Source organism: Lytechinus pictus, chromosome 8, assembly GCF_037042905.1.
Source record: "Lytechinus pictus isolate F3 Inbred chromosome 8, Lp3.0, whole genome shotgun sequence".
In the NCBI taxonomy this organism is placed as follows: Eukaryota; Metazoa; Echinodermata; class Echinoidea; order Temnopleuroida; family Toxopneustidae; genus Lytechinus; species Lytechinus pictus.
Window position 1 is genome coordinate 22,854,639 of NC_087252.1, and position 19,589 is coordinate 22,874,227.

At 38.2% G+C, this 19,589-nt stretch overlaps 1 protein-coding gene across 1 annotated transcript in view; it reads left to right on the forward strand.

Annotated features, from left to right (window-relative positions):
* LOC129266210 (ABC transporter G family member 20-like) overlaps positions 1–19,589 on the forward strand; it is a 34,348-nt gene that overhangs the window by 4,434 nt on the left and 10,325 nt on the right. The window contains exons 2-14 of the mRNA XM_064103787.1: positions 594–790; positions 2,727–2,886; positions 10,151–10,305; positions 10,947–11,054; positions 11,478–11,571; positions 12,635–12,709; positions 13,255–13,314; positions 13,761–14,037; positions 14,312–14,408; positions 15,752–15,923; positions 16,437–16,540; positions 17,164–17,237; positions 17,982–18,031. Of these exons, the coding sequence (XP_063959857.1) occupies positions 672–790; positions 2,727–2,886; positions 10,151–10,305; positions 10,947–11,054; positions 11,478–11,571; positions 12,635–12,709; positions 13,255–13,314; positions 13,761–14,037; positions 14,312–14,408; positions 15,752–15,923; positions 16,437–16,540; positions 17,164–17,237; positions 17,982–18,031 (1,545 nt within the window). The 5' untranslated portion in view covers positions 594–671. The remainder of the gene's footprint in view (positions 1–593; positions 791–2,726; positions 2,887–10,150; positions 10,306–10,946; positions 11,055–11,477; positions 11,572–12,634; positions 12,710–13,254; positions 13,315–13,760; positions 14,038–14,311; positions 14,409–15,751; positions 15,924–16,436; positions 16,541–17,163; positions 17,238–17,981; positions 18,032–19,589) is intronic.

Here is a 19,589-nt window from a genome sequence, read left to right on the forward strand (position 1 = left end):
ATATATATGTATACATATAAGAAGAGACTCATGAGGTAAAAAGCCGAAAGAAGGGAAAGGGGGGAGCCGGGGGGGGGGGGGGGGGGGAGAGTGATGGAGAGAAACGAGAGAGAAACTATTTCCTCATGCATTATTAATCAATATAAAAAAGGAATATTCCATGTTTATTTATACTGATTGTGCAGTGTGCAAAGTGAAAGCAAGTGATTTATGTTCGATTTAACCTTTGTTTTGGTTTTGCACTGACAAATATCGGAAACATTAATTATACACCATGCATGTGATATTATGGTACACACAAATACGCAGCCAACAGACATGATTACACATAGTTCGTCATTTGCGCGTGATATGAACACAAGTTTATCTGCACTTCACAAATTAGGAAAATAGTGGATCATATAAGTCATATAAATCGGGTAAAATAAATTATACTGTAAGTTGTAGAGATAGTAGAAGTCATATATGTGGTGTTAAATCATGCTTTAATAAAGTCTGACGAGACCCCCTAAAATGTATTATCATACCACTTCATAAAAGAGCACCCGCGTCTTTTAACTATGCCTTGATTTCGATTGTTCATTAATTTCCAGAGGCAAGCGAATTGAGAGAAAGGAATTAAACTACGCCCAGCTTCACTTTCGGACCAGTATTCATGACAACTCGGCACCATGGATGATATAGGAACCTACGCCATCGAGTGTTACAACCTGAGCAAGCATTATGGGAGAGGAAAGGGCAAATTGCAAGTATTGCAGAACCTGGAGATGAAAGTACCAAAAGGAAAGATGTAAGCATTTCGAAAGTCTTATGATTTTATTGTAGTGTGACATAAAGGTATATACAGTGGCGTACCGTGGGTCACGGCATGGGGGGGGGGGGGGGGAGGGCACCAGCAAAATTTTTGAGTCATTAAGTGGGTGCACGAAGCGCGCTCAAATGCCAGGTATACTGACCTAATAGAAACATTTTCAGGACTGTGCCATTGAACGGATATGTATATCACTGATCAAATAATGCGAGCGCGAAGCGCGAGCTGAAAATTTTTGATATTCAGTCCTAAAAAGGGACATTATAAGCAAAGTTTCGTAATCATGATACGTACCTGTCTCACAAAACAAACAATGCAAGCACGAAGCGCGAGCTGAAATTTTTTGTACAAATTGACCCTAAAAAGGGAAATTTTAAGGACTATCTTTTGGAATTCATGAAGTGCGTACGTATCTCATCATAGTCATCTAATGCGAGCGCCAAGCACTTGCTGATTTTGTTAGAATTACACCTAAACACATGAAGCACTTTTTGTAGTCATTGTAATCATGAACATGATACGTATCTCACCAATGAAATATTGCGGGCGAGAAGCGCGAGCTGACAATTTTTGAAATTCAGACCTGAAGAGGGGCATTCTATGGCTTGTTTGTAGGAATTTACTATTTCACTAACCAAGTGATGCGATCGCGAAGCGCGAGCTGAAAATTTGTTATATTCAGACCAGAAAAGGGGACATTTAACATTGTTTAAAGGACTGTCTTTAGGAATTCGTGCACTGCAAAAACGCCGGTGTTGATTTAATACTAGCCCGGTATCTATATCGGTCCACACCAGAGAAGCGTTGAAACAACGCCAGTTAAGAATCAAACCGATGTTGGTTTAACACTAATTGGTGTTGCTTAAATTCCAAAGTGGTGTTAGCCTAACGCCAAACCGGTGTTGTTCCAACACCTCTCTGGTATGGACCAATATAGATACCAGGCTGTTGTTAAATTAACACCGGCATTTTTGCAGTGTGAAGAGCAGACATATCTCACAGTCTACTAATGCGAACGTAAGCACAGACTGGAAATGTCTTATGTTAGGGCCTTAAAAGAGGGCAATCACTTCAAGTATATAGTCATGAAAAGAGCATATGTCACTATATCAAACAATGATAACTTGAAGTGCGAGGAGATATATTTGGTGCATAATTTATATGGACTTAAAATACAACAGGACTATATATCTCATTAGTCAGACAATGCGAGCACCAGGTATGATGAACACATAAGCCCAATATAGGTCCTGAGCAAATTATGTTTCATTAAGTTACGGAAAAAAATATTTCTTACGTAATATAATATATAATATAACATACAATAATTTCCTCTTCCCCACTACGTTTCTCTTTTTTTTCTCCCTCTTTTTCTCCCTTTCCTCGTTTTTTTAGCCAGCCGATGGGGGGGGGGGGGGGGGGGGGGGCACGTGCCCCTCATGCCCCCCGTAGTTACGCCACTGGGTAAATATCATTATTAAAATAAACCAACATTACTATATAACCATGTTCACAACGACAATACAATTTCCTTATAGTTTCTAATACGGTTTAGATTAGCATTATCGACAACGAAGGAGGAGAAGAAGAAGAAGAAGAAGAAGAAGTAGAAGAAAAGAGGAATTATGATGAGAATGGTAATATTCATGAGGACGACGATGATGACGGTGATGACGATGATGATTCATGATGATGATGACGAAGATGATAATAATGACGACGATGATGATGATGATCCGGTGGTGATAACGATAATGACCAAGTTGACAGTGACGACGACGACAGAAATCATGTTGATAATTATCTTTGGTCTAGTCATAATCACAGCAGCTTTTGAGATTTAATACAATCCTCTCACGCGAAACATTCCAAGTGGCTATCTGACTTCGCTTTTAACATCCTTTTGTTGCCATAGTTACGGTCTCCTCGGACCTAGCGGATGCGGGAAGACCACACTCCTCCGATGTTGCTTGGGCCAATTGAGCAAAGACAGCGGTTTGGTACTGACCCTTGGTCGACCACCACTTACTCGAGGACACGGCATCCCAGGCAGTCGTGTTGGCTACATGCCCCAGGCAGGTCAAAGTTCAAAGTTCAAAGATAGAAGTTCAATTTATTTTGTTTTCAGGTCACTAATTAACATATTAGGTAATGCATGTTAATGAAGGGGCGGGGGGGGGGGGGGCTGAGCCAAATGACGGCTACAGTGAGCATCCACAGGTCCCAGGCGCGGATCCAAGATTTCGTGGGGAGGGGGGCCCAAATTTGACCTGATTTTTGGCGCCCATGTGTACTTTTCGAAAAATGGCGCCCCCTCCCTCCCGGTCAGGCTAACTTAAATGCCTGAAATGTATTTTGAATTATCTTATTACATAATCACATTAAAAAAAAGGCAATTAAAGACCAATTTTTTAATGTGTTCTTGAAAAAAAAAATCCATGAATATATAATGTAATATCAATGGGATCGCGAAGCGCGAGCGATTTTTGGGGGTCTCAATTTGGTTTAACTTCTCACCAGAGTAGGCCCTACTAGAATATTGTGTGAACGGGAGCTGTAGTTTCTTTACTAGTTGTTTAGAATAGCCTTCAATAATATCAATGATAACCTCTTGGGAATAATGCAATCTCGAAGCAATCGACTCAATCTCCTCATCAGTGGCGAAGCTGTGATTTAGTCAGCAGGGTTGCACGGAGGGGGGGGGGGGCTTGTTGAACTTTTGTAGAGGGCACCAAGATAAAAAAAATAAAATAAAATGGGGGGGGGGGGGTTGAAGTTAAAGAAATTCCGAAATTTTATTCTTAAAAACACATTGAGGTATCTCATAAGGCCTAAATAAATAATGATAACGCGAAGCGCGATATATTTGACATAATATTTGGAAAATAATATTATATTTTACCATAATCCCTTTCCTTTTCTCTCTTTTTTTTCTTGGTCGTGATTTTTTTTTTTTTGAGGTGGCAAACCGCCCATGTCCTAACAGTCATTTCCTAGCTTTACTTTATAAACAACATTAATGTTTAATAATCTCATAAGCCCTATGCGAGATAAAAAATAAATTTCATGTATTTTGACCTGAAAATTGAACATTCTGGGCAATGTTTGTGAACCTGAACAAGATGCGTATGTAACTAGATAATTACTACGAGCGCGAAGCGCGAGCAGAAATTTTTAATGTGCGTTCTGGCCTGGTCGAAAATGGACCTGTTAAGGAAGTTTTGCAGTTAGCCATAAAGACGATACATATTTCAACGATTAAATAATGCGAGCGCGAAGCGCGAGCTGAACATTTTGATATTCCAACCTAAGAAATTAGATTTCAAACCCCAACGGGACACTCGATTCATGTTTTGTCACTCATGAAAAATGATGGGTAGTTTTTGGTATCTTCCTACATTAATAATGCGAGCGCAAAGCGCGAGCAGAAAATTTTTGATATTCTGATCTGAAACTGGATAATTTTAGCAAAGTACTGTGTATATAGGGGATTGTGAAGTGGATGTGGAAAGCACATGATGCGAGCGCGAAGCGCGAGCTGATATTTTATTATTATTTTAAACTAGGATAAAAACATTTTAGGCCTAAGGACATTTTGTCATTATATAAAAATGATGCCTATCTTCTATTCCTCTTCCTAAAACTTGTCGATATTTTTTTCTGAAAAAGGGACAATTTAGTAGAATTTATAAACAAATTTATTTCATATTTATTAATCTAATAAGCCTAATGATTGCATGAAATTTGTTGACAGTGCATGAGGCCTGAAAAACTTAATATTTTATATTTTTTGTAATCATGAACAGGATTCATGGGTTGATACATTTATAGCAAATAATGCGAACGCAAATCGCGATCCGAAATTTTTAAATGGAGGGAATTCAAGTAGTTTGTTATAGAATATATAGGTACAGTGGCGTACCATGGGTCACGGCATTGGGGGGGGGGGGCACCACCACAAATTTGGTGTCACTTAGGGAGCGCGCTCAGTAGCCAGGTATACTGACTTAATAGAGACATTTTAAGGACATGCAATGCCATTAAACGGATAAGTATCTCACTGATTAAATAATGCGAGCGCGAAGCGCGAGCTGAAAATTTTTGATATTCAGACCTTAAAGGGACATTATAGGCAATTTTTTTGTAATCGTGATACGTACCTGTCTCGCTAAACAAACAGTGCGAGCGCGAAGCGCGAGCTGAAATTTTTTCTATATATTGACCCCAAACAGGGACATTTTAAGGACTAATTTATTTTGGGTATCCATTAAGAGTATAAATATCTCAGCATAGTCATCTAATGATAGTGCCATCCTTTGCTGATTTTGTTAGAATTACATCTAAACATATGAAGCACTTTTTGTAGTCATTGTAATCATGATTATCATACGCATCTCACTAATCAAATACTGCGAGCGCGAAGCGCGAGCTGAAAATTTATAAAATTCAGACCTGAAGAGGGGCATTCTAAGGCTTGTTTGTAGGAATTCACTAAGTCCTTACGTATTTCACTAACCAAATGATGCGAGCGCGAAGCGCGAGCTGAAAATTTTTGATATTCAGATCAGAAAAATTCAGAAAAATCTCACCAATCAACTAATGCGAACGTTAGCACGGACAGGAAATGTTTTATATTAAGACCTTAAAATTGGGCAATCACTTTAAGTAGTCATGAAAAAGAAGCAAATGTCACTACATAAAACAATAATATCTCGAATTGCGAGGAAATATATTTGGTGTATATTGATTTGAAAACGGGATGTTTTAGTACAACAGGATTATACATCTCGTTAAACAGTCTATGCGAGCACCAGGAACAATGAAGACATAGGCCCTGAGCAAACTGTTTCATAAAGTCATGAAAAAAAATGTTTCTTATGTAACATGATTATGATATAATATAACATTATAATAAACAATCATTTCTTTTTACCCCATTACGTTTCTCTTCCTTTCTCCCTCTTTTTCTCCTTTTCCCCGTTTTTTTTTTTTTTTTTTTTTTTTTTTTGGGGGGGGGGCACGTGCCCCCCATGCCCCCGTAGTTACGCCACTGTATAGGTATACAGAACTCACCAATCAAAATGCGAGCGCACAGCGCTAGCTCATAGGCCTTCATTTTTTACAATCGAGACACCTGAAAAGGAATATTTTGAGAATCTTATATGAATTACACAAAGATAATAGGGTAGGCCTACAACATTTTAAAGTTTCGCTTAATTTCACAAACCAGTTTTATTCACATCCTTGTCGGTATGCAAATGAGGAGACTGATGACATCACTCACTCACTACTTTTGTATTTTAGTATATGAAATATTCAATTTTTCTCCGTTGTCGTGTGAAACAACGATTAATTCCTCCCTGAACATGAGCAATTAGCAATGTTTAATACTAAATGGTTCAATCAAGTTGGTCCATATTGTAAAATCTGTAAAAAATGAAATATTGCATAATTCTAACAAGAAAAAACAAAGGAATTAGTGAGTGAGGGACATCATCGACTGTCTCATTTGCATGTCACTGAGTTGTGCATATCACTGTTTTGTGAAAAATAAGCAAATTTTTAAAATGTCATAATTTGCTTATTTTACATCCGATTTTGATGAAATTTTCAGCATAATGCTTGTTTGACTTTTTCTCTATTTATTCAAATCAACATTTTTGGGGGGTGGACTTGTTTTTTAAGAAATGAATGCGAGCGCGAAGCGCTAGCTGAAAACTTTTTAAATGATGAAATGAAAAGGACATTTTCAGTTGTTAGATTAGAATTTAAAATATTTTCAGATTGTGCTTCTCGTTCGCATAAAAAAAACCTGTGAGGTCGGGATGCGTATATGTATTTATTTATTTCAAATCTTTTTCCAGAGTAGCCTGTTCAGCTTTATACAAACAAATATGTAAAATTACACAATATATACAATTAAAACGTTCATTGAAAAATCGCTGGTCTTCCACAGGGCTCTGCATTAATACCTAAAAACATATCGTATGTAACTATACAGTGATGCGAGCGCGAAGAGCGAGCTCAATTTTTTTTATATACTGACTTAAGAAGGACTCTTTTAAGGTATAATTCCTATTCTAAAAGTTTTTCCTTTTTCTCTTCGTCTTTTTTTTCTTTTTCTTTCCTTTTTTTGCGCCACCATGGGGGGGGGGGGGAGGGGCAAAAACTTTGCCCCCTGGATCGGCCTATGTATATTGACTTGAAAAACACTAACATTTTAAGGACTTATGTACGTGTGATCGATGGAGAGGATACACACCTCACTAATCAAATATTGCGAGCGCGTAGCGCCAACTGAATTTGATATTAACCCCTTTTCTGACCCTGAACAGGATACCTATCTCGCCAAACTAACTTCAAACTCGAGCACATTGATTTTTGTCTTTTATCGTAAAAACGGGATATTTTAATTCAGCCGCATTAATTTAACCTTTTTGGGCAGGAAATAAATTTCACTATGAACAGGCAATACGAGCAATGTTGCGCCCCCGGTTGAACATGAATTTGCATGGAGCCCCCTAAGTTCAAGGTCAATTTGGCGCCCTCGGTTGAACATAAATTTGGCGCCATGTGAAACATCACTTTGCCCTCCCCCTTCTGAAATATGTATTTGTCGCCTTATGGTCAAACATCAAATTAGCGCTCCCCTAGTTCGAACATCAATTCGGCGCCCCGCTAGTTTGAACATCAATTCGGCGCTCCCCTAGTTTGAACATCAATTTGGCGCCCCTCCCAGTTCAAACATCAATTTGGCGCCCCCATCTAGTTCGAAAATTAATTCGCCCCCTCCCCCTTGTTCAAACATCAATTCGGCGCCCCATAGTTCGAACGCCATTTTGGCGCCGCCTAGTTCTAACATCAATTTTGCGCCCCCCTCGTTCGAACATCATTTTGGCACCCCAAGTTCGAATAGCAATTCGGCGCCCCCTAGTTCGAACATCAAATTGGCGCCCCTAGTTCGAACATTCAATCGGCGCCCCCGATGTCGAACATACATTTTGCGCCCCTATGTCGAACATAAATTCGGCGCCCCCCCTAGTTCGAGTATCAATTCGGCGTCCCTACATGTAGGTCAATTTTAATTCGGTCCCCCCCCCCGGTCGAACATCAATTCGACACCCAGTTCGAACATCATTTTGGCATCCCTTCGAACTCAATTTGGCTTCCCTAGTTCGAATATCATTTCGCCCCCCTAGCTCGAGTATCATTTTGGCGCCCCCCTAGTTCGAACATCAATTCGGCGCCCCCCTAGTTTGAGTATCAGTTTGGCGCCCCCTAGCTCGAACATCGATTCACCCTCCCCCCTAGTTCGAGTATCAATTTGGCGCCCCCAGTTCGAACATCATTTTAACATCCCTTCGAACATCATTTTGGCGCCCTCCTAGATCGAATATCAATTCGGCGCCCCTACATGTAGGTCCAACATCAATTTGGCGCCCCATAGTTCGAGTATCAATTTGGCGCCCCCTAGTTCCAACATCAATTCTGAGCCCCCCTAGTTCGAGTATCAATTTGGCACCCCCCTAGTTCGAACATCGATTCGGCCCCCTCCCCCCTAGTTCGAGTATCAATCTGGCGCCCCCAGTTCGAACATCATTTTAACATCCCTTCGAACATCATTTCGGCGCCCACTCTAGTTCGAATATCAATTCGGCGCCCCTACATGTAGGTCCAACATCAATTTGGCGCCCCTAGTTCGAATATCATTTCGCCCCCCCCTAGCTCGAGTATCAATTTGGCGCCCCCTAGTTCCAACATCAATTTGGCGCCCCCTAGTTCCAACATCAATTTGGCGCCCCTACGTCGAACATCAACTCGCCCCCCCCTGTTCGAACATCAATTCGGCCCCCAGTTCGAACATCATTTTCTTTCCTCCTCTTCCTCTTTTTTTCTTCTCGTCCTTCCCCCTCTTCCTCTCCCCTTTTCTTCTTTTCTTCCCCCCGTTCTCTCTTTTTTCTTCTCTTCTTTCTTCCCTCTTCCTCTTTCTCCTTTTCCTTTTCCCCTCTTCCTCTCTCTTTTCCCCCCTCTTCTTTCCCCTCTTCCTCTTTTTTCTCCGCCTCCCTTTTCTTCTCTTCCTTCCCCCTCTTCCTCTTTTTTCTCTTTCTTTCCCCTCTTCTTTTTTCTTCTTTTCTTCCCCTCTTCTTTTTTCTTCTTTTCTTTCCCCTCTTCTTTTCTTTCCCCTCTCTTTTTTCTTCCCTTCTTTCCTCCCTCTTTCTCTCTCTCCTTTTTCTCCTTTTCTTTTCCCTTCTTCCGCTTTTTTTCCCCCTCTCCCTCCCTCTCCCTTTTCTTCTCTTCCTCTTTTTTCTCCTTTTCTTTCCTCTTTTTCCTCTCTCTCTTTTTCTTCTCTTCCTTTCCCCTCTCTCTCTTTTTTTCTCCTTTTCCTTTCCCTCTCTTTTTCCTTCTCTTTCTTTCCCCTTTTCCTCTCCCTTTTCCTTCCCTTCCTTCCCCCTCTTCCCTTTTTCTTCTTTTCTTTCCCCCTTTCCTCTCTCTTTTTTTCCTCTCTCTTTTTTTCCTCCTTTTCCTTTCCCCCTCTCCCTCTCTCCTTTCCTCTTTTCTTTCCCCCTTTTCCTCTTTCTTTTTTCTTCCCTTTTTCCCCTTCTTCCTTTCTTCTTTTTTTTCTTTTCTTTCCCCTCTTCCCCTCTTTTTTCTCTTTCTTTCCCTCTCTTCTTTTTTTTTTTAGCCGAAGGGGGGGGGGGGGGGCCGGGGGGCCAAGGCCCCCTCGGCCCCCCCATGGATCCGCGCCTGACAGGTCCCACCCCCAGAAGATGACGTCACTGTCATCTCGCGAAAGAATAATATCTCGACATGATTTTTTTCAACTTGATATTTCTTCCAAATGCATACAGGCAGGATCTTGTCATGAACACTGAATTCAAACTCAAAATATTTTTGCTCCATTTAGGCAGCTCCTTTGAACTACCAAAATGGATCAAAATTACTTTCAGCGTGAATTCAGTGTTCATGACAAGAACCTTTATGGATGCATTTGGTAAAAAATAATTCGAATTCTAATTAGAATTAACTTTATTCTAAGATTGTTAAAATGCCTTATTTATAATTTACGTAATGTCACAGGTATTTTGCGTAAAGAATAGGCTTTTCTCATTATATGAATTATATTATATTAATTGTATTAATGTAATTTTGCATAACGTGATATTTCTTCCAAATGCGTCGTTACAGGAACGCAACACTTACGGTGAACGCAAAGCCAAAGTAATGATGATGTAAATTTTGAGACTGTTTAAGTAACTTCCTTGACATAATGTAACTGGCATATCCTGATAATCGATATCATTTTCTATCTTGACATTAAAAAAAAATACACTCACACAGGATCTTGCCCTGTATGGTGAATTCACAATCAAAGAAATGTTGATCTACTTCGCCACCTTACACAAGATGAGCCGGAAGGATGCCAATGCCAGGATCGATTTCTTATTGGATCTTCTTAACCTGCCCTTTAGGAACAGAATGGTAGCATATCTCAGGTAAACTATAACATATTTTCTTTCTTTCGCCTGCCAATACACACACATTACTGACATATATGATGGTGGTGGTCGTGGAGGGGGGGGGGGGGGGGGATGGGAGGTGAGCATCGAGGAGCAGCCCCACTGATCTCTGACCTATATACTATAGTATACAGTTCAGTGGGCACCCCCTGGTTTACAACCGAGATCAAATTAAAGATTAAAATGATACGAAATGAAAGGGTGCAATATCAAACATTTTCTGGATGTTGTAATAAAATCTGTCACAAACATAGATTTTAATTATAAACAAAGTCAATATCTACTCGCTTGGATTGATTTCTCGCAACTTTTTAGATTTTTTCCTGTACACCACTGCATGTCTTCCCGTCAAATTCTTTGACCCATAATGCCACTGCCGGACACGTCAGTACGCCAGCAGGGGATCCAGGGGGAGGGGTGGCCCCATCATTTTTGGCGGGTTAGAGTGACGTAATTTCTCTTTCAAAGGCACCCCGTAAAATGTCAAACAAAATAAAAATTGTTATTACTATCGTTATAATAATTATTATGGTAGTTTGATTTTATATCATTATCCTTTTTTTATTACCACTATTTTATTGTCTATGTCAAGAATATCTTTTCCTTTTCCATTTTAGTGGGGGTCAGAAGAGGAGAGTGTCCTTTGCTGTAGCCTTGATCCAGTCGCCTGAACTTCTTATTCTAGATGAACCAACTGTCGGGGTTGACCCACTTCTTCGACAGAAGTAAGTTGATGATAAAGCCAGAATTGAGCGTGTGTGATGGTGTGTGTTTGTGTGTGTATGTGTGTGTTAGAGAGAGAGAGAGGGGGGAGAAAGGGTGTGTGTGTGGGGGGAGGGGTGGGGGAATGCAGTAATATAACTTTTTTTGGGAGGGGGGTGGCAAGGATAAGACAAATTTCGCTTGTACTGTAAACTCGTTATTCAGGAGCCGAAAGCAGACGGGGGGGGGGGGGCAAATGAAAACACAGCAATGATTATAATGATGATGATGTTGAACGATAGTCTACCGATGTTTCCTCCGTGCCCCCTGACTACGCTGTAATAATGGTGATGATTCAACAATTAATGATTACAAGTCTGTTTTGTATGATCAGCCTATATAAGTGTTGTAAACAATTGAACAAAATACATACATTTTGTTTGCAGGATTTGGGAGTATCTACTACAATTTGCACAGACTGGACAAACGACCATCATTCTCACTACACATTACATCGAGGAGGCCAGAAATGCTGACGTGGTATGATAAAATTCTCTTTCCATAGTGATTTTTTTGTTTTTGTTTATAGATTCTAAGTTTCCAGATAATTTGTTTCGAAATAAAAAAAAAAGCATACAAAATATTGAAAGCGTCGAGCATAATGTAAACAGGATATGGCGCCATTGTCAATTATGTCTACGTTCTTGACGGTCTAAATGACATGAATATTTACTTAAAGGCCCTTATTTTGAAGTCAGGTATAACTTGGGCCATGGTTTAGCTTTGTGATGAAATTATGGGAAGCCGAATAAATTAAAAATACATTGTATGTTTCTATTGTTTACCATGTAATTTTTCACGCTTTAATGGCGAAGAAAACTGGTTTAATTATCATTCCCTAACAGCTGTGGATAAATTGGCCGCCAAATGTGCTGAAAATCGATCCTTTACGGTTTAAAGAGACGCATGTCACATAATTGCAATGGTTTTCTATAGTTAAGCCACAATTTTATATTAGGGTTTAAATTGAACCCGAGTCCAAAATATGGACCAGAGACGTAAAAGACAATTTGGATGAATTCAAAGTCGGTATTGACATTATGGTGTTGGTCTTAATTCATTATTTTACTGCAGCATAGCACCAAATTAACTAAAATAAGGAAGTTTGTCTGGGGAAAAATCTCAGTAGGTACGGAGCTGTCAATTCAATGACTTTATAAACCCATATTGGGTTTTAGAGCCAGGAAAGGTTATTTTATCTGTGCTTCCAATTAACGCCAACACCATCACCTCCAACACCAAATTTGAAATCACCCATTGTAAGGTAAATTCCTAGCTATAACAAGCCCATCTCCGCCTTCTATTCCGCCTTATGCTTTTGCTACCAAATTATATCAGTTATGATATTTTGTTATTTGTAGTCTCTTATTTGTGTTTCAATTTTATTTGCTAGGCTTTACTGAAAAACAAATTCATGTAATATAGTAAAAAAAAAAAATGACTGCATTACTGATAAAGTTAAACACTTAAAGTATCTGATGTTTTACTCCTCAACAAACCATACTGAAGTTGAAAACGTCCTTTTTTTTCTGTTTTACCGCAGGTTGGGCTGATGAGGAACGGGAAACTCCTGGCCGAGGAAGATCCCCAAGTCCTGATAAGCACTTACAACTTCCCGGTACTGCTCCGTCATGAATGTACCGTTCAAAATTCTAATAGTACAAACAATGATAAAAGCCCATTTATAGCACAACTACTACATGTAATATTGATACACTCTTCTGCGCTTAATGCTTGGTATTATTTTCAGTCCGGCTGGAGGTGATCGGATCTGTCCATGATCGGATATAGGTACTATAGCATAAAGGCGTCTTCGAAATTTCTAAAAAGGTGTAACAAATTAAAAGAAATAAAGGACGCGATTGCTCCCCGGGTTGCTTCCACCCATTCATAAATGTAAAACAATAATGGTAATACGGTCCTCCTACCCAAGCGGACAAGCCATCCAGCAAAAAATTAAGTATAAGTGTAAGTGTCCGATTCGCCCCCTCCATGACTGCCAATATAGTAAGTTTCACGCAGGAGGACGTCTAGTCGTGTCTGATTTTTTTTAAATAGTTCTTAAATCAGGCAGGCAAAATGTTTAAATAGTCTGCCGAATCTATAGTCATTTTACAATGGAAATTATAATTCTAACAACTTTTGTTTGCCCCCATTCCCTAGACGCTCGAGGAAGTCTTCTTGAAGCTGTGTATGGCGGATATAGAAGGGGATGATGATGAGGTAAGTTAATACAAATATAGTAAGGTATACTTGTGGTATCAATGATTAATGTATTAATAAGAAATTATAAAATTTTAGCAATAACAATGATGGTGATATTGACGGTGATGATGATAATAATACTTAATGAAATGATGAAATATAATAATGATGATAATAATAATAATAATACTAATAATGATAATAACGATAATAATATTAATGACAATGAAAACAATACTAATAAAAATGATAACTATAAAAGTTGCGATAATAATGACCCAAAAATAGAAATTTAGATAAACTTAAACCTTTATATAAACTTGCTTGCAGGTACTGATAATGCAAGACATTTTCAATATTATAGTTTATTGGAAAACAACGAATCCCCTGTCATAAACTCTCTTAATAGCTCCATGCTTTCATCATATTATTTTCATTTTAACTTTGTATGAACTTTACCAAAGCACGACATTCCGAGCAGCGTGCGCGCAGCGAGCATCTCCGAAGTCAACGAGAGGACACGCCTACTTTCAAATGGTCAGGTGACACAATACACCAATCAGGTTTACGAAGACACACCCGCCGTGGTTGAACTGCCCAATGGCAAATCCAATCAACATGGAAGTGGTGACGATGACGTGTTCGTTGATGAGGAGGCAGTCAAGCCACGCCCTAAAGTGGGCGTGGTCCGGTCATTGTCTGTCATGACAACAAAGAGTGAAACTCCAGAATATCACTACGGTTAGTATAATCTTATAACTTAAAGGATATTAGGTGAGAATAGCAAGACAGAGTCCTATAATGTATAATCCTTTAATATAAAAATGAGTAAAGGTGTCCACAGTGTGAGATTCCCTTTATACCGTCAGTCATCAGATTAGATCATTGTAACATTGTGAACAACTTCTTCGCATAGTCCACTATTATAAACACACTTTGAACACACTGTGTAACAGTAGGCCCTATATCTTCCATTTACTGTGGCATGATTACTATCATTCTGTCATTAATCTAGACAAGCCCCCGTTGAAATACACCGATATTTTCCCAAGCCTCCTCAACATGTGGGCGCTACTTGTCAAGGATCTACTGAAGCTGGTGAGAAATCCAGGGTAAGTATTCCCAAATCATTCATTAGGATGTTACGATTTTCTACCGTAGCAGGGAAGACGGTTAATGCTCAGCGACGTTGGATGGATTCAAGAACAGAGTCAATATATTTGAGCGTGGAGCGTTGTGGCCCAGTGGATTAGTCTTCGGACTTTGAAACAGAGGGTCGTGGGTTCGAATCCCAGCCATGGCGTAATTTCCTTCAGCAAGAAATTTATCCGCGTTGTGCTGCACTCAACCCAGGTGAGGTGAATGGGTATCCGGCAGGATTATTTCCTTGAATGCATGAGCGCTGAAAGGCAGCTCGAGCTAAGGCTGGGGTAATAATAATAATAACAACGCGCCCACTGGCGGCGGAAGCCCAAAAATTTAGGGGGGGGGGTCCACCTGAAATTTTGTGATGGACACAGGTAAAAAAAAAATTTGACAAGCAAAAAAAAAAAAAAAAGGTTATCAACCTAAATTTTAGGGGGGGGGGACCAGAAACAAAATTGACAAGCAAAAAAAAAAAAAAAAAAAAAAGGTTATCAACAAAAAATTTAGGGGGGACCGTCCCCCCCGCTTCCGCCGCCTATGAACGCGCCTCGGAATATAATATTTCTAGATAGATGGCGCTATATAAATGCCTATTATTATTATTATTAATATATTGAAGACATCCGTCATATGACAAAGAACAGCAGATTCGTGACCTCAGTTCCAGAGCTGACGAAGACTTGCAAATGTGTCGTATGTCCAGATTAAAGGACTGCACTCTCAAAAAAATATGAGGTAAAATGCTCCATGAGGGTAATTATGTGTCCAACCAACATTGGGCATTTCTTTTTGGCATTTTTATTTATCCAGTGTGATGAAAGTTTTGCCCATTCTAAAGTAATTGCTGCTTTTTTTTTTATAACCTTACTGGACAATATGCTTCCCGCATTGGGTAAACTACTACCCCAAATTGGTTGGACACATAATTACCCTCGTTCTGGTTAAACTTTTACCCAATATTTTTTTACAGTGTAAACCGTTGCTTTGATTCACCATTGTCGACATAGAACTTTTTGTTGTTCATGGTCATGATTGGCATTTGAACAAATATATTTTCTCTGTTCTTGAATTATCCGTACATCGCTGAGCAAAAACCTCCTGATATATGAAAATCCGCTCGAGCATTTTTAAAGGTCAAGTCCACCCCAGAAAAATGTTGATTTAAATCCATATAGAAAAATCAAACAAGCATAACGCTAAAAATTCCATCGAAATTGGTTATAAAATAAGAAAGTTATGACATATTAAAGTTTCGCTTTCAGTTTGTTTTTTTATAATCCTGATCATGTTTCCTTTTTTTCCTATCCAGTCTAACCCTTTTCCAGTTCATCCTCCCCGTGGTTGAAGTATGCCTCTTCTATCTAGCCATCGGCGGTAAACCTCAGAACCTTGATGTAGCCGTCATCAACAACGATCCCGACGGCCCATTCAATCTCAGTCAAAAGTTCCTTGCCCAAATAGACGATTCGATGATCAACCAGGTCAGTTGTACTGTTTCATTATGAATAGCGATGGTGTTGGTGTACTGATGCTGACGAGGACGACAAAGGAAGATTACGACGACGACGACGAAGGCGATGATGATAACGATGATGATGATGATGCTGATAATGTGACGTTGATGAGAATGATGACTTCCCAATGATGACGATTGTGACGATGAAGAAGATGATAGTGATGATGACATTTGTGATGATGATGATGATGATTATGATGACATATGTGATGATGATGAGGATGATGATGAATGACGGAGATGACGACGGTGATGCCAGTGAAGTTGATGCTCCTGCTGCTGCTGATGGTGACGATGATGACGATAATGATAATGATGATAAAGTTCGTCATGATGGTGATGATAGTGATGATGATAATTTCGATGATGATGATGGTGGTATTATGAATACGATGGTTTAAATATTAAATTATTAGTATGACTAAGTTGGCGTTAATTTTCACAAACTTAATCCTATCATATCGAAACTTGATTGCAGAAACCAGTTGACTCCTTGGATGAAGCTATATCAGATCTCCGGAACGGCAAATACTGGGGCGTTATCGATATACCAGAGAATTATTCTTATTACCTTATTCAACGGTATGACATGATTTACCTCGTTTCTTGGTCGTCAATCATTCGTTAATATGTAATTTTTTATCATCATGACCCTGCTACAATCACAGTGTGCCACAAAGTGCGATCACAGAGTTTTCACAGCCATTTACAGTGTGGACTATCTAAAATATCATTCCTATTGTTAAGATGCTCAAATTCAACTGTGTGAAGATATTTTTGTGGACACCTCGACAGTGTGACTGTTCACAGTGTGTTCACATAGTCGACTATGTGAATATGTAATTCACACTGTTGAATTGCTCAAATTTAGCAGTGTCAATGTGATTTCACATCATGTTCCACACTGTGAACACACTGTGGGACATACTGTGAGACAATGTGTTCTTTACAGTAGGGAAGTTACTACATAATAGATGTATGTCGTCACGTCACTGCTTTCGTCTATCGATACTGTTGATTTTGTAATCATCTGGAACATGATAATTAATTCCTTAATAATTTTTAAGAAAGTCTCTTTATAATGTTCGTAAGACCTTTTGCTTACATCCTCAAATGGCAACCATGTAACAGTGTGTACATCAAACGTTTTTATATTTGATAAAAGATCCACATTAAAGTGTAAAGAACTGAATATATATTTTCAGGCAAGTTGAGGGTATTTCAGCTGATAATGCAACTCTATGGGGAAGCACAGTGAGGGTCACATTGGATGCCACAAGTAAGCAATCGTCATTGTGATCATTGTTATTGATATTACTATCATTATTATTCTTTTTATCATTATAATTAATAACAATGTTATTATCATGATCACCATCATCATCAGTACACATGCATGTTGTTGTATTAGGTGCACACTAAAAATATTGGGTAAAAATGCTCCATGAGGGTAATTATGTGCTCAACCAACATTGGGCATTTCTTTTAGGCAGTTTTATTTATCCAGTGTGATGAAAATTTTGCCCATTCTAAGTAATTACTACTTATTTTTTTAACCTTACTGGACAATATGCATTGGGTAAAATACTACCCAAAATTGGTTGGACACATAATTACCCTCGTGGTGGTAAAACATTTTACCCTATATTTTTTACAGTGTGTAAAAAACGAATGATTCCGTTTGTCAATGTGCCTTCTGTTTTGCTTGTGAAATTGAGCGGTTTTAGAAATGTACACTTTTGACATTACTAAAGTAGAATAGGGGGGGGGGGGGGCCTATACTGAAAAGTACTATGAATAACAAAAATAAGAATAGTTTGACGTTTTTTTTTATAAATAATATCTATTGCATATGCATTCTGAATACACGTCATAATATGTGAACCCACGAATTGTTATTTTAAATTTGTTTCAATCTATTATTTTATTTTGATACTATACCTTATTACAGTAGTTCTCTGCGTTTTCTTGTCATCAAAATATCCTTCTCCCATGTCAATCTTCTAAATTTATTCCACTTTAGATCAGCAGATTGCAATATCTATTCAGACTGGTTTATTAGCTGCTTACGAGGTGGGTCATAGAGTTATATCACTGTTAATGTTAACCCCTAACCCCTAGACAATGTTAAAATAATAGTCCCGTACGTACAGTATTTAATCTTTATTAAAATTCTAAGTCATGCTATAATAAACGAACGTTACTCTCGTGTGCAGAGTTCAAGTAATTGCGAGTTCTCGCAATTTGCAACGGGGACGGATTCTACAACACAGTAAATCTGTTAATTCAGATTCAGATTCATTTTGGTATTTTACAAAATAAATTCCTCGTTAAAATAGTCGGGAGACTGATACAAACAAGGGTTACAAAGCAAACAAATTCATAATTTGATAAGTGAAGCGAAATAGTGAAATGATAATAATAATAATAATAATATTTATGTAGTAATAGAAATAGTAATAATGATAATAATAGTAGTAGTAGTAGTAGTAGTAGTAGTAGTGGTAGTAGTGAATTGTTCAATATACATGATATAGGCTTATTGCACATACACAGTATTAGTAAAGTATATATAACATATATATATATTAGGAAACCCGTTACAAAACAGGTAACAACTAAATTAATAGAAAAGTGTTCTATATGGTCATGATAAACGTAAAACAATCATTGCGATTCAATAAACAAATATGTAAGTTGTGGAGAAATTTTAGACAATGATATAAAAATACAAACAAAAATCACAAAGACAAAGGTTCTATTGAAAAATAGAAGAAGTGGTTATACTGCAAGATAAAGTTGTATAGGTAAATTATGATATCAGAAATGCTTTTGACTTTTATCGAAAAGCTAAATTATCAATGATGTATTTTTTTCTGACAGTTCCGGGGAAAGATTTTCTTTTGACCGATTGAGACGGGACTTTTTGAAAAAGCTGCTCACTTGAACCATGCTAGTGATAAAGAAACACATATTAATGTCTGATCGATAATAATCATTAAGACAAATAAACATAACATTTTTAACATTCCAGCATTGCTACGCACATCATGTTATCTTGTTGACCGAGTCGCGAGTATTATAGGCTGGTCATTAACACGCTGAATCATGTTTATCATCATTTGTTCATCAATTTTCAAACAATTCTGTTTCTTAAATGATGTTAATATTTATTTTTCGGTTTTCCTGATTCCTCATTTATTGTCAGCGATTTTGTTTTTGCTTTTGTTGACAGAGAAAATTCAATTTCAAATAAGAGTACAGAGCAGAAGAATAGATCAATTATGATAAAATGATAATGAAATTGGTTGACTAACGAATGATATCATTAAAAAATTACTACTACTACTTAAACTACTTCTATTACTACCACTACTTACTCATACTCATGTCCGAATAATAAAGAATAGGAAAAAAACAACGCTTCCGTTGTTGATAATCTTGTCCTATTTTTTTTTTTTTGCTTTCCATATTTACTTTGAGTGAATTTTTGAATGTTTTTTTTAAGTTTTTCCTTCGGCTTATCAGAGTTTCAAGAGGGCAAATGTTCACCCATTCCACATACACTATCTTCGCGGTCGACCGTTTTAGCCGATGACGGAGAACTAAACATTTTGGCAAAGTCAACACC